Source organism: Zingiber officinale, chromosome 1B (genome assembly GCF_018446385.1).
Source record: "Zingiber officinale cultivar Zhangliang chromosome 1B, Zo_v1.1, whole genome shotgun sequence".
NCBI lineage: Eukaryota > Viridiplantae > Streptophyta > Magnoliopsida > Zingiberales > Zingiberaceae > Zingiber > Zingiber officinale.
In genome coordinates this window covers 117,597,596-117,613,083 of record NC_055986.1, presented here as the reverse complement: position 1 = coordinate 117,613,083, position 15,488 = coordinate 117,597,596, and the positions used below count along the sequence as shown (strand labels likewise).

The 15,488-nt window shown below is 37.6% G+C and overlaps 1 protein-coding gene across 1 annotated transcript; it reads left to right on the top strand.

The window, feature by feature from the left end:
* Positions 1 to 9,393: 9,393 nt before the first annotated feature.
* LOC121975115 (COBRA-like protein 1) lies at positions 9,394 to 12,393 on the top strand. The gene is made up of 6 exons (XM_042526528.1): positions 9,394 to 9,633; positions 10,291 to 10,370; positions 10,487 to 10,946; positions 11,065 to 11,224; positions 11,307 to 11,584; positions 11,882 to 12,393. The coding sequence occupies exons 1-6, from the start codon at positions 9,516 to 9,518 to the stop codon at positions 12,163 to 12,165; spliced, it is 1,380 nt and encodes a 459-aa protein (XP_042382462.1). The 5' UTR covers positions 9,394 to 9,515; the 3' UTR covers positions 12,166 to 12,393.
* The last annotated feature ends 3,095 nt before the right edge of the window (positions 12,394 to 15,488 follow it).

Below are 15,488 nucleotides of genomic sequence, written 5' to 3'. Positions count from 1 at the left end.
GAGAGAGAGAGAGAGATCAATCTTCGAGTCTTACCAATCCTCGAATCCAACGTCGCCGACCAAAGCCGCCGCAGAAGGGCAGAAAAGAGGTTGAAGAACAACACGCTTACCAGCCCTAAAAAAAAAGTAAAACAGAACGATCAAAGCTCAACAGGGAACCCATGAAACCCACAACCTCTCCCCTCCCTCACACTCGCGCACACACACACAAACATCAAAATCCATGCTCACTAGCTAGGGATGCAGCAGATATGCAGCAAAACACCGAGAAAAATAGGAACGAAAGGAGCAACACCACCATCTTCTTCCGCCTCATCACTTCCGATTCACCCTGTACCTTGACCTTATGATGGATGTGGTTTGTTTGGTCGGATGCAACTATTCGATTCTGACAGGAAGAAGAAAGCGAGCCATGGGAGGTGCTCGCTTCGTCGTGGAGGAAGATCCAGCGATCGACAGGATGGCGTGAAGAGATTGTATGAGGAGAGGAAAGAAAAATGACTTAGGTTTGAGAGCGCGAAGGGGAAAAGAAGGCGCCGAAAAGATTTGCAGAGAGAGGGAAAGCAAAACTGCGAGGGGGAAATGACGAAACGAGTAAAGTCAAAGACAACGGTTTTATTAAAACCGTTGTCGTAGACGCTAAAAAAGTGCTTAAAGACAACGGATTCAGAAAACCGTTGTAAAAAGTGTTGTTGATTCAAAAAGAAATCACTCAATGACAACAGTTTTCCCAAAACCGTTGTCTTTTATATTTAATGGGGGGTTCAAAGACAACGGTTTTGGCAAAAACCGTTGTCTTTGAGCAAATACGCAACGCTTTCTCTTAAAACCGTTGTCGTAGGGGTGTTGTCTTTTAACATTTTTGTTGTAGTGTTCATTCTTTGGCATGAAGAGAAGTTGAGGCTATGAGCTTAGCCAAACTTAAAGATATTGTCAAACATAAAAAAGGGGGAGATTGTTGGTGCAATATCCTTTGGGTCAAGGTTAATCAGGTTGACTAAGCTTGAGTTGGCTCAAGCTTGAATCTTGATGTTTAGGTTTTGATTTTTGACAATATATGGATATTGTAGGTGTAATCGCCCTATTGGGGAGATTGTTGGTGCAATTCTCCTCTGGTCAAGGTTTGACTAGTTTGATGTAAAGAAGAGTCAAGTAGGTCAAGACTGATCAGTTACTTGACAGGGAAAGTCCTAACTGGAAGTTAGGCAAAGGCAAGTCCAACAGGAATATTGGCAGAAAGGAAAATTCAAGTGGGTCAGTGTTGACCAGACACTCGGTGGTGAAAATCCTAGCGAGTGAAGTTAGGTAAAACTCCTGTGAGTGAAGCCAGGCACATGGAAGTCCCGATAAGTGAAGTCTGGCAGTGGGAAAATCCTGGTGACTGAAGTCAGGTAAAAGTCCTGGTGAATGAAGCCAGACAGATGGAAAGTCTCAATGAGTGAAACTAGGCAGATGGAAAGACCTGGTGAGTGAAGCTAGACACGTGGAAATCCAGGTGAGTCAAGGTTGACCAAACACCTAGTGTTGGGAAGTTTAAGTAGGTCAAAGGAGTGACCAGATACTTGGCACAAGAAAATCCAGATGAGTTAAGGGTGATTAGACATCTGGTGGAAGGAAGTCCAAGTAGGTCATGGAGGACCAGACACTTGGCACGAGATGGTAAGTCCAAGTGGTCAAGGTTGACTGGTCACTTGGCACAATGAGAAAAGTCCAAGTGGGTCAAAGGATTGATCGGACACTTGGTGAAGAAGTCCCAGCAGGTCAAGGTTGACCAGATGCTAGGTATGAGGAGTTCCAACAGGTCATGGTTGACCCAATGCTGGATTTGGGAACCCTTGAGCTTGGGTTAAGCAAGTCAAAGGTAGTCAATCGATCAACCAATCGATTGAACCAAAGCTCAATCGATCAGCTAATCGATTGGGAGAATACTATGATAAACAGCTGCCCAATCGATCGGTCGATCGATTAGGAGTGTTTATCGCTAGCACAGAATGCAGCCCAATCGATCGAATGATCGATTGGGGCTGAAATTTTCGCATGACTCGAGGAAGGTTGGATCGAGTGAGCGATCGATTCAGACCTTTTCTAACATAGCACAGAGGTGCTCTGAATCGATCAGTCGATCGATCCAAACCTCCCCAATCGATTGACCAATCGATTGGGATATGACCATTGCGAAGGAAGCGCACAGTTTAAAGCCGTGGTGAGCCTTCTTCGCTTGTAACTCTCCACTTCCTCTTCTCACGATTCTCTTAGGTGATCTCGCTAGTTCTAGAGGCTTCTTGGAGCAAAGTGTTGCTGCACTTCCAAAGTCAAGAGACGTTCCACACAAGAAGAAGAAGCTAGCTAGGGTTTCATTTGTGGAAATCTTGTAAGATTTTCTTTGTATTCGCTTCTTATTTTCTTCTTATTGTATTGAGAGCTTGTACAAGACTTCTCCGCTTTCGGTAGTTACCAAGAATGAGTGTTTTTCTTAGTGGAGAGTGCGTCGTGTGTGGATCCTTGGATTAGTCACCTCTTCTTGAGGTGGATACTAAGTAAATCCTAGTGTTAGCGTTGTGAGTCTTGTTTCGAGTTCTATCTGCTGCAAATCAACAACACCGAAGCAACCAAATGAAGCGCGACGAGCTATTCACCCCCCTATCTACAAATATATCCTAACAAGCCCGACCGAGCTTAAAGGCACTCAGCCTTATAAAGCTTATAGTATATTCTTGGCCGAAACATGCTCAACAGAAAGTATTCTCAATATATATACGACCGACTTGAATGACCGGCCGAAACATAGTTAACAGAAAGTATTCTCAATATATATACGATCGGCTTGAATGATTGGCCAAAACATGCTTAACAGAAGGTATTCTCAATATATATACAACCGGCTTGAATGACCAACTGAAACATGCTCAACAGAAGATATTCTCAATATATATATGACCGGCTTGAATGACCGGCCGAAACATGCTCAACAGAAGGTATTCTCAATATATACATGACCGACTTGAATGAGCAGCCGAAACATATTTAACAGAAAATATTCTCAATATATATGCAACCGGCTTGAATGACCGACCAAAATATGCTCAACAAAAGGTATTCTCAATATATACAGGACTGGCTTGAATGATCGGTCGAAACATGTTTAACAGAAGATAGCATGCAAGTATGATAGCTTGGCAAATTTGGCGAGAAATATTCTTTAGAAGCTTCTGCAGTTATAGAGACGTGTTCCTATGTATACTTCATCAGGAATATGAGTCATAAATGACAAAAAAGGTACATCTGGGGTACAAAAAATATTCTTTGAGGGATTATTGTACGAAGCCTAAAGTGGTACTTCATCTTATAACAAACTCTAACAAATTGGGGACTACCTCAGGACTACGGAAGTTATATGAGATAGTATAAAAAATGGGATCCTCTCCGTTGGCAAGGTATGCAAACTTTAGCATCCAAAACTCTACTTCTAAGTACTTTCATTATTGTACTTCTTCTTCTTCTTACACCTTCGAGAGGATAACAGACTTGAGCGTCGGAGGGCTAGCCAGGGATCCCCATCCCGGTCTTAGGTCACTAACGCTTTGTTGGCTCATCTCACTATGCGTAGGATCGTTGAGGAGCTCTTCCAATTCTCCAGAAGTTCATCTTCCTCGAAACCCTCATTCATCGGAGCCAGCACGTCTTCTGCCAGATTTCAGACAAGATCACTCGTCTTAGCTATCGAAAGATATCTAGTGACATCCAAATTGGTGTGTATTTCTCCACACATCTCCCTTCTTCTCCGGTGTCCATTTTCATCACCTTCCCTATCCTCGATCCTACCAAGTGTAGTATATCTGAATGCATAAACGTAATTGAGATATTGTGGCATTGAATCCAAATAGAAATTTCATCGAAGATCATGTCAGATGACTGTTGTAAGCCCACATGTGACTTGAACATGAGGAAATTCTAAAAAAAAGGCCAAGACCCATCCATCAGGTGCCGGTTGATGAGCGAGGAAAATTGGAAAAAGGAAGAGATTCTCCCAACCACCTCAACATTAATATATAGGCTTCTTTGCCTATAGAATTCACATCTGAATTCTAAAGGTTTCTCTGTTTACCACTTTGGACACGAACACCTCACCCACCAAACTCGATGTCAGTCGATGTTGTCCCATACGCACCATGCCTTTCGATACCACAACTGATTCCTCCATGTCCCTGGATGAGACCTTCAACATGTTGACACGCCTTGCAAGTTCTTTAGATCTATAGTAAACCTACTTCTTGGCACGTAGCCAAAAAGAAAAATCCTACCCCGATAGGAGGTCGTCTCTCACCGAAACTAACGAGAGAGAATCTACTGCTTATATAATTATTTGTAGATATATAAGGTGGCGCCTCATCGACTGATACGGTGCATGATAGTGGGATCGGATAACAGACATGGTCGGAAGTCAAGCCCATGGGCGGTCAGAAATCAAGCCCATGAGGTAGTCAAAAGTCAAGCTCACATGGCGGTCAGAAGTCAAACCTACGTGGTGGTCAAAAGTCTAGCCTACGTGGAGGTCAAAAGTCTGGCCTACGTGGGGTTCAAAGGGTCAGGTTGCAGGATGGTCCTGGTCGGGCAGAAGTGGCATTTCGGAGTTAGGCCTACGTGTTGAGTAGGAACTCGAAAGGTAGGACATACAAGTCAGGACTTATAGACTTGCGGAACAGGATATACGGACCAAAGCGTACAGGTTGGGATATGCAAACCAAAGATTACAAGACAGGACTTATAGACTTGCGGAACAGGATATACGGACCAAAGCATACAGGTCGGGATATGCAAACCAAGGATTACAGGTCAGGACTTATAGACTTGCAGAACAGGATATACGGACAAAAGCGTACAGGTTGGGATATGCAAACCAAGGATTACAGGGCAGGACTTATAGACTTGCGGAACAGGATATACTGACCAAAGCGTACAGGTCGGGATATGCAAACCAAGGATTACAGGACAGGACTTATAGACTTACGACACAGGATACTCGGACCAAAGCGTACAGGTCGGGATATGCAAACAAAGCATTACAGGACAGGACTTATAGACTTGCGGAACAGGATATACTGACCAAAGCGTACAAGTCGAGATATGCAAACCAAGGATTACAGGGCAAGACTTATAGATTTTCGACGAAGGATAAATGGACCAAAGCGTACAAGTCGGGATATGCAAACTAAGGCTTATAGGTCGGGATCTACAGGACAAGATATGCAGAACAGGATACACGAACCAAAGACATACAGGTCAGGATATGTGGACGAAGGCTTACACGTCAGGGTAAGATATGGAACAGGGGATGTACAAACGAGACGATACTTAAGGAACGATAAGCGAAGGCCTCGATTAGCAGGGCGGTATGCGCATGTCTGGATTTACCAAGATAGACGGAGGGCAAATGCAGGGCGGGACGTACAAATCTGGATTTGCAGGACAACAAACACAAGCCGAGGAATGCGCCAGGGAATGCAGGTCTGGGCATACAGGTCAGGATTTACAGGTACGAAGACCCAGTCTAAAGTTAACAGACCAGAGCGAACAGGTGCTACACGACAATCAAGCCAGAGAATCGTAACAACCCATCAGAGAATAATCACCACCTGTCAGGGAATATGCTAACGGTCTGTGGCTCGTTGCCTCCTGATCTCTCCTCAGACGTATAGAAAGATGCCACGTATCATTCACCGTTAGACAAATCCTGACACCCGACATTCCCTGACACTCGTTAGACTCCAGAAGCATCCACTGTCATATAAAAAAGGGAGGCTTTGTCTCTATGCAGGTACGCTCACTCGTCTTTTCGTACTCATCTTTTACTTTTAGTCATTTCACTGTGCTTCTGGGGAAAAAGTATCTGGCTTGAGCGTCGGAGGGCCTGACCCGGGGACTTTTCCCCTGGTTCTTGGTCTCTAACGTGAGGACGACTTGTCTGAGTGTGTGCAGGACCCTCGCCTTGTCATCCCCATCATCATCCCCCGTCATCCGCTCGTGAGAACCCTTCCAGTAGGTGCCAAACCAACCAGGCGTTTTCATGACTTTCCATCCATACCAAGGACAACCTAGCCAACCTCCATCCGACTCAGCTTCCGGACGGGATCATCGACCATGATCTATTGCTTTGTATACGGTCTATAGTTAATAACTCTTTCTATAAGAGATATATAATTATTTGTTAAGAAATTATTTACTAACATCAAATATAATCTATTTTAATTATGTGAGCTGATTAGATCAAATTATTAAATTGAACTTGGTTAGATTTTTGTCAACAATATAAGCCAAACGTGTAGACTGAGCAAATCAAATTATTTATTTGATTGAGTTAGATGGAATACGACTTAATTAATGTCTCTATTTGGGTGCTGTGGAAATCTTTATTTCTTTGGCTAAAAGTTTTTTTTAAATAATCTAAAAACAATAATGTTTTTCTATTTCTCATCATATTAACAAAAATTAAGATACAATTACAATGAAAATATAACAAAAATCATCAAGCCATGGAAGGGAAATTAAAAGAAGGTAGTGCTCCATATTAGATTATTAGAATTGAACGAAGTTATTAATAAGTTAGTTGTTGAAACTTATTTATATAATTGATCATGTGCATGTAGATATTGAATAAATGTAAATAAAACACCAAATTTAAAGACGTAAGTCACGTGACTTTTTTTGTTTTTGTTGTTTTTCATTTCCATTATTTGTGCCCACCTCAATAATTTTTTTACAGCAACATAAAATAAACTCTCACCAACTCTAGAATGAATAGGCTCTAAGGAACAAAACAATATATATTTATATTATATAATTAAAATGTTTTGTTTTGTTTTATTTTATTCCAATAGAAAAGTCAAATTAAGAATTGATTTGCATGGTTAGATCCATTTTGTATTATTGTGTACTTGTTCGGATCGGATTTTCTGATCCGTAATTTATAGATCAGAGAATGATTCATTATATGAGGATCATTGATTTGGATGGAGTCCATCTTTAAGTTGATAGAGTCCATCCAAATCAAAAGTCTATAATAATGGATCATCCTCTGGTCCGTAATTTACGGACTAGAGGATCTGTCCTCGTACTTTTCCAATTTGCAAAGGACTTTTCAAACTTTGTATATTATTTTTTTTTTGTGTGGTCAAAATTAAGTCACCATTTTGATTAATGTTGAAAGTGGCTCGTAATATTAATTATTGCAATTTAAACAAGAATAGTATTATCATCTACTTAAAGCTTTCCCATATGAATTTTGATGACAAATAAATAGTTATTTGCAGAGCCGGCTCGGGAGGGCAGTTGCTCCATTTAAATATTTTATTTTTTATATTAGATATTAAATTGATAAAAATATATATTATACTTGATCTTAATCAAAAGATTGAGAAAGATATACTTTTTAATATTACCCGTCCAAATTATTTATAGAAGTTTTTCTATTCACGGTGTTACCAATTATAAGATGTGAGACTAAAGAGAACTGCATATTTTTTATATAAAAAATAACGAAAGAAAATTACTAACAAATCTTAAATTTATTTTTAGTAAAAAAAGAGAGGATATCAACGTAATTTAATTTTAAATTTTATCAAAATTAATTACTAAGGTCCAGATTCTTAATTAAATAGTAAAATAAAATATACTCTAAACATCTCTCAATTAATCTATAGTCAACTGTTCTAAGTAAAAGGAATTATTTTTTCTTAAGATGCTCTCTTTGTCGATAGCTTTCATCAATTAAAAAAATAATATTTAAATTTTATTATTATATTTAAATTATATATATATGTATTTGTGATGTATGTTCCCCTAAAATTTTTAAATCAATCCCTTTGAGTTAACAAATGATTGGTTTCCTTCAATTAAATTCTAGGCTTAGCATAACATATAATCACTCTTAAATTAAAAAAAAAAAAAAGGTGGAATAACAAAAAAAAAAAACTGATAATCATGTTAAGGTTAGTAATAAATTAAACTTTAAAAGTTATTTTTTTAACAAAATAAAATTTTCTAATTAACAACAAATTTCCTTAATTGTAGTATTTTTTTTTCTATCTTAGAATTTTCTCATAAATCACCGCTATAGAAACTGACTCAATCCAAATCTTAAATGAAACTTAAAAAAAATAAATTATATACTACTATAGTTATTGCAATTATCTTAAGTATTTATGTATTTAGATTATTTTGTACCAAGTCAAGTTAGATTATATTGTATTATCCAACTAATGACATAGATTATAGTTGTTCATATTAAGTCTTAGTCCCCTTAAATTATCCCTCATTTTAAGTAAGATGTTTTCATCACTCCTACTTTGGAGGGAAGGTTAAAATGCTAGGGAATATGAAGACCAACCAAGCCAGCCAGGCAAAACTCATATTAATTTAGGTAAAATGCCAAAGGTAACAAAGAAAACTCTTTACTTTATTAAAGACAGAAGTGGGCAAATTAAATCCTCAAGCTATTTGAATAGTTGACATTGTTTTCCACCATTCTACTTTTTCCTTAGTTAAACAAGTCAGGCACAATGTTTTTTCTTGTCCTTACATGGAACAATGTGGAACCAATTACTTAGATGACAATTTAAGGCTAAACTTAAACTCATAATCAAGGTTTAAGTAGCCAACTAATAATTATATTCAAGTAGATGGGCTGACTTAATAAAGGCCCATCCAAGAGGCCTTACCAAAAACCATACTTGCTAACAAAATATGCATTATTAACTTAATCTTATTAAACTTGTCGCACTTAATGAATCATTTTTTAAAATAGAATTTTTTTCATCCAAATATTAGATTAAAATAATTTCTATTCAATTTCACCCTAGTAAACCTACCATAATTAGTGGTAAAAATGAAAATTTCCCTCTTGTACATCACAAGTAAGATGGTTGTTATAGATTAGAAATAAGATGGTTGGTATTTAGGGTCAAATCAATGGGCCCTCCTTGGTGGGTGTGAAAATTTATTTTTTAATAGATATATATATATACACAAAGGCATGTCGGTCCATTTTTTTTTGATGGTTACTTGGCACCGAACAATGACAAGAATGGGATTAAAAATTATTATTCTTATGGAAAAATGCACATTCATTTGAGCCTTATTTTTCATGTAAAATATTCCCCACCGACAGCTTTAATTTGTTTTATCTAATTTCTTTTCTGTTTAAACATCTTTTTCTCTCCACCTTGAATTGAATCTAACCACTACATCAATATGTTTGTGAAGTAGCGAAGAGAAATTATTGAAAAGTGATTAGATCCAAAATTTTGTTTAGGTTTAAGCGAATTAATGTAAATTGGAGGTTATATTAGTAAATTTCCTTTTTACTTAAAAATATTTTATAGAGCACGTTACGTGGAGTGTGTGACGGCTGTGCGTTGAGCGACTTCAAGGTTCTATTACAAAAGTGAGGCTGTTGCTTTGCTGCTCTCTGCCTCCATTGCCGTGCAGATCTGAGAGCTAGCTTACCTCCGCGGGCGGCGATGGAGAGGGAGTTGAGCTTTTCCATGTCTAGTGTCGCCGGATCCGTCGCAAAGTTCGCGTCATTGGCCCTTCCCTTCCTGTTCTTCCTGCTCTTTTCCTCTCTGATCCCTTCCGCAGGTCAGTTCTCGGCTCTGTTCCCTTCGGAGTGGTGGTTTTTCTTAGGTTAAAATTCAAGAGATGATTTCCTCGAGTTTGGTGCTCCTTGATCAGCTCAAACTTGCGGCGGTAAATGCGGAAAATAAAGAGAAATATCGAATCGGCTTTAAATTGAAAGCTTTTATTGATAATTTGTTTCCAAAAACTTGTTCTTATCATGTTTTCAAAGAGAAGAATCACCTCTTTTTTAGTTTCTTCTGTTTGAAATTGTGATGATTGTTCCATTCCAGCCTTACTCTCCAAATATGCATCTTCCAAGCAATCAGACTCAGGAATATTTCTATGTCGGTTCTGATCAATGATTAAGAAACATACTATTCGCATTCATAAACTGTTAAGGGAGGTCAACATACTTTGAAAAAAAAATTAAATTTTATCTCAACTCATCAGCTGCAACAGTGGCAGGGAGTCTATAATTGTTAACAAGAGTTCTAGGAAAGAATATAATTAAAGTGATATCCTTGTAAAATGAAGAATTGTATTGTTACATTGGGGAAAAAGAACAAATTAGAAGGTTAATCGGAGTCTATTTCAATTCTCTATTTGGCAGATTCAAAGAATTTATCACAGTTCCATATGTTCTAATAATCTCTCTCCATGTCGTCTTTTGTCTGACAGAAGCTTATGATGCACTGGACCCAAATGGAAATATAACAATCAAATGGGACGTTATGCAGTGGACTCCTGATGGTTATGTTGTAAGTAAAAGTTGAAGTTACTACCTTAATTAGAGTCCTGAAATTGTATGTTTTACAAGTTTATGCACCAAATAATTTGCAACTGCATTCAAATATGGATATGTGGATTCTTTCAGGCTGTGGTGACAATGTTCAATTACCAGCAATATCGTCACATCCAAGCACCTGGATGGACCCTTGGGTGGACCTGGCAAAAGAAGGAAGTCATCTGGTCTATGGTAGGAGCACAGACCACTGACCAGGGTGATTGCTCGCGTTTTAAGGGTGGTAACCTTCCACATTGCTGTAGGAAGGATCCAATAATTGTTGATCTCCTTCCTGGAACACCTTACAATCAGCAAATTGCCAATTGCTGCAAAGGAGGGGTGATTAACTCCTGGGTTCAAGATCCAGCCAATGCTGCAAGTTCATTCCAGGTCAGTGTTGGCTCATCAGGAACCACCAACAAGACCGTCCGTGTGCCCAAAAACTTCACCCTAAAGGCTCCAGGACCAGGGTACACATGTGGGATAGGAAAAGTTGTAAAGCCTACTAAATTTGTTACGCAAGATGGAAGGAGAACAACCCAAGCTTTGAGTAAGTTATCAAAGATCAATTGCAAAATAAGTTTGGAATGTGGGTCTGCAAAATTTTCCTGATATTTAGACTACTTTGATCAATCCTTTGCTGATATCTTCTTTGATTTTAATTGCAGTGACATGGAACGTGACATGTACATACTCTCAGTTTCTCGCTCAGAAGACTCCTACTTGCTGTGTGTCACTCTCATCTTTCTACAATGACACAATCGTTAACTGTCCCACATGTACATGTGGCTGCCAGAATAATGCAACTCAACCAGGGAGCTGTGTAGAGTGAGTTCTAATGCAAATTGCCGATTCCCTTGCTACGCCATTTTAATTGGTCCACTGATGATGTGCTGGTTTTCCATTGCAGTCCTGATTCCCCTTATTTAGCCTCTGCAGTAAATGCCGTTGACAAAAACAGCTACACACCTTTGGTGCAGTGCACCTCACATATGTGCCCAATAAGAGTTCATTGGCATGTCAAACTTAACTACAAGGACTACTGGCGAGTGAAGATTGCAATAACAAATTTCAACTATCGGATGAACTATACGCAGTGGAATCTTGTTATCCAGCATCCTAACTTTGACAATATCACTACAATTTTTAGCTACAATTATAAATCACTGACGCCATATGGAGGCATAAGTAAGTTTCTAAAATTCAGCTTTATGATTCCATAATTATTCTTTAGAGGTTTGCTTCTTGATTCCAAGGGAGCGAATGGCAGGATAGTGTCCCAATGCAATAAACCCGTCCCTGTGAAAATCTTCACAATGGTGCAACTCATCACTGGATTTACATGTTTGCTAAGAAATTGCAAAGTTTTCTATGATAACATCTTTTTACCTATTTAATCAACGCCTAAGCATATAGGATTAAGATAGGTGATTCCTTGTGTTCTTTTATTTATAGTAACAATCTGGATTGAATTTGATATGACAGATGATACTGCTATGCTTTGGGGTGTAAAATTCTACAATGACTTCCTCATGCAAGCTGGACCTTATGGAAATGTACAATCAGAACTTCTATTCAGGAAGGATCCAACAACATTTACCTTCCATCAAGGCTGGGCTTTCCCCCGTCGAATCTACTTCAATGGTGACAACTGTGTCATGCCGTCTCCAGATTCATATCCGTGGTTACCTAATGCAGCCACACAATTGAAGAGCACATTGTTGATATCCCTTTTTGCTGCTTTGACTTGGTTGCTAATCAATGCCTAGTAAGAAATTTGAGTTTGTCGCATTTTAAGTGTTCTCACTCAAGCTTCTGGAACAGGTATAAGTGCGTTGATATTGTCATTCCATTTGGTAGCAAAATGAGTTTTAATGTATTTTCTTTGTAATTTATGCCTCTGTATTATTTGTAGAGAAATGGTGAAAACAGTTACTCATATTTGTAAAAGCTATTAGCAGACAAACGGGTGTTGTTGAAAGAGTACTTTTTTTTTATTTTATGACTTTGTAGGTTTCATAGTTCACCTTTGCCCAGCTTTAATTGCATATTTTCATTTCAATATATATTGGTATAAACACACAAGCATTTCATGTTTGAGCTAATCAATATTTGAGGAAAGAGCCATACAAACAAAAAATGATTGATCATATCCGGTTCTTTAGCTCTTTTGCTTCATATACAACTACAGATGGGATGTGTCATCCTGTGTTGATTGTACAATCTTAGGCTGATTAGAGGGTTCGGTTGACGGATTGGGAATCTTAATAAGATATTAAGCACAAATGGAATAGTTCAAAGCACCTGTGCACTATAGTGGAGGAAATGGTTGATATTTGTTTCATACAAGTATGACAAGAACTCAAGAGTTAACTAGCTTCGATCTTAAAGATGAGACATAATCTAACATCAGTATTGAATTTGCTTAGGTTCAATGCAATACGAGTTTAATGATAATCTTCTGTAATACTGCATATGAAGTTTTGCAATAATGTGCATCATCCCTACAAAAGTGCAACTAGAAAGGAAATTCTACTAGTTTGAAAGCTTCTAGCTAGAAAATCAAACACAAACCTGCATAAAAGAAGACCATTCTGCGACGAAAAAACCAGCAACAAAGCAGAACTTTTCCCCAAACGACCGCGACGCATAATTCTTGGTCGATCAGAGCATGTAGGAATTGGCTAATGAAGAAGAAGAGAATGAAAGTTTGTAGGTCTTTATGCCATATATCAATGGCTTCCCAACACTAGATCTCCAAATTGGAAAGGTCTCGTGTCTTTCTCACTTCTCTTTCTTTTGTTGTTAGTCATCTTTTGGTTCCTCTCCTTTGAAGCAATGTGTTGGATCCTGTAGGAAATACAAACAATGTTCATTCCATTGCTTGTTCTAAACAGTTTTCTTGAAGGATCAATTGATGCAACCAACAAAACGTTTGGCCTATTTTATTTTGGACAGCATCGTGAATGTTCATATACAGTAGTACATACTGATGTATATCTTTGAAAAGAGGCAACAGTTTTTAATTTTTTTTTATTTTTCACTTAAAAAAAGGAATTTGAAAATCATGAGCAGGTAAGCAATCTCCATCGTTGTTCACATTTTAAAATTTGCCCACATGATTGCTACTTGCCAACTTGTTTGATTGAGAATAAAACCTTCTTTAGCTTTAGAAAATTAGCTACCCTGTCAATCATAGTTATAAACATGGGTCGGACAGAACCGAACCAGCTGGTTCGATTGAAAATAAAGAGGCTCTTTACTTTTCTACGTCTTGTTAGTTGTTACTAATCATCACAACTAACACTTTGAAGTGAAGCTCAAGGGTCAATTGTATACGTGAATGGATTATTATCTTCGTCCCATATATTCTAAGAAATTGGAAATGTTTAGATCTATACCTGCAGGGCAGTTAAAACCTTTTATTGTTTCACAAGTTTATACCAAAATGTGGACCAATATATATATATATATGTGGACCAATAAAACTTTCATGAACAAGTGATTTGAAACTTTTAACTCTGTTTTAGTATTTTTGGTTGTGAAGATCACATTATGGGTATTTTATTTTTCATTTTCTATAAGTAAATTCTAGCAAAGTTTTAAATCTCTTGCTTAAGTTTTAGGCCCACGTACAATAAGTTCATTTGTTTTATACTTCTCTTTATTAATCTTTACCCCCGGGTAATGATCCCTATAAATAATACCTAAATTCTAGACCCGATAAAATCGTAATAGATTTCTGTTATTAAAAATTACAATAAAATTTTATTATGAAAAATTATAATAAAATTCTGTTATAAAAAATTATAACAGAATTCTGTTACAAAAAACCTTAACAAATTTTTTTCTTCAATGACATCCCTCGCATTGGCCTTCCTCTAAATATGAGTCACCCGTCAATAATCTCCACCTTAGCGAATATTCACCCCTTCGAAGAACATGAGTATCGGAACAAAATTCCACCTGGATCTCTAGGTCTGGACTTCCTTCTTCTAGCATCTAGATATATAGATCAAGTTCAAGCAATGCTTGAACTTCTCTATGATCACTAGCTTTGTCAGTGTGTCTACAACATTGTCTGCAGTGTGAACCTTCTTAAGTTGAATTTCTTCAGAAGCAATCAGCTCTCTGATATTGTGAAATCTCACATCAATATACTTGGTTCTAGTATGATACACCTGATTTTTCGACAAATAGATAGAACTATGACTATCACATAACAACTTGTCTCCATCTTGCTGAACGCTTAGTTCTCTGACCAACCTTGTTAGCTATAAAACTTCCTTCGCTACTTCAACTGCTGTCATATACTCCGATTCCATAGTAGACAATGCAACAATAGATTGTATCATAGATTTCCAATAGATAGGTCCTCCTATCACTGTGAACACGTATCCTGTAGTAAAACTCTTATCATCTAAATCACCTGCATAGTCTGTATCTACATACCCAACAACTGAAGGATCTTCTAGTTGTCTGCTGAATATGATGTTATAATCAATTTTATTTCTTAAGTATATGAAAATCCACTTTACTGCATCCTAATGTGGTCGATCAAGATTTGAGAGATACTTGCTCACCATACTAACTGTTGCGCCAAATCTAGTTTTATGCAAATCATGACATACATCATACAATCAACTACACTAGTATAATGAATCTTTGATATCTTTTGAATCTCGTCATCTGTCTTTGGACATTGTGTAATGGATAACTTGAAGTGATGTGTTAGGAGTGTGCTCATCGACTTTGCATTTATAATGTGAACCTATCAAGCACCATTTCCATATAGCTATATTGAGACAACCATAATCTCTCTGTAACTCTATCCTTGTGAATCTCTATATCAAGAATCTTCTTAGTTTCTCTCAAATCTTTCATGTCAAATTCCTTTCTTAGTAGACTCTTTAATTTGTCGACCTCTTTCATCTTTTTCGCAACAATGAGTATATCATCTATGTATAGTAGTAAGAAAATCAGTGATTTATCTTCAAGGCTCTTCATATATATGTAACAATCATACTCACATTTCCTATGTCTGTTTTGAATTATGTATGAATCAAAATATTTATATCATTGCCTAGGAGAT

Excerpts from the sequence above, each read along its gene's own strand:
- LOC121975115 (XM_042526528.1), top strand. The coding sequence starts at position 9,516 with ATGGAGAGGGAGTTGAGCTTTTCCATGTCTAGTGTCGCCGGATCCGTC. Across the intron at positions 9,634-10,290 it reads CTCTCTGATCCCTTCCGCAG|AAGCTTATGATGCACTGGAC; the intron begins GTCAGTTCTCGG and ends TTTGTCTGACAG. Across the intron at positions 11,585-11,881 it reads GACGCCATATGGAGGCATAA|ATGATACTGCTATGCTTTGG; the intron begins GTAAGTTTCTAA and ends TTGATATGACAG.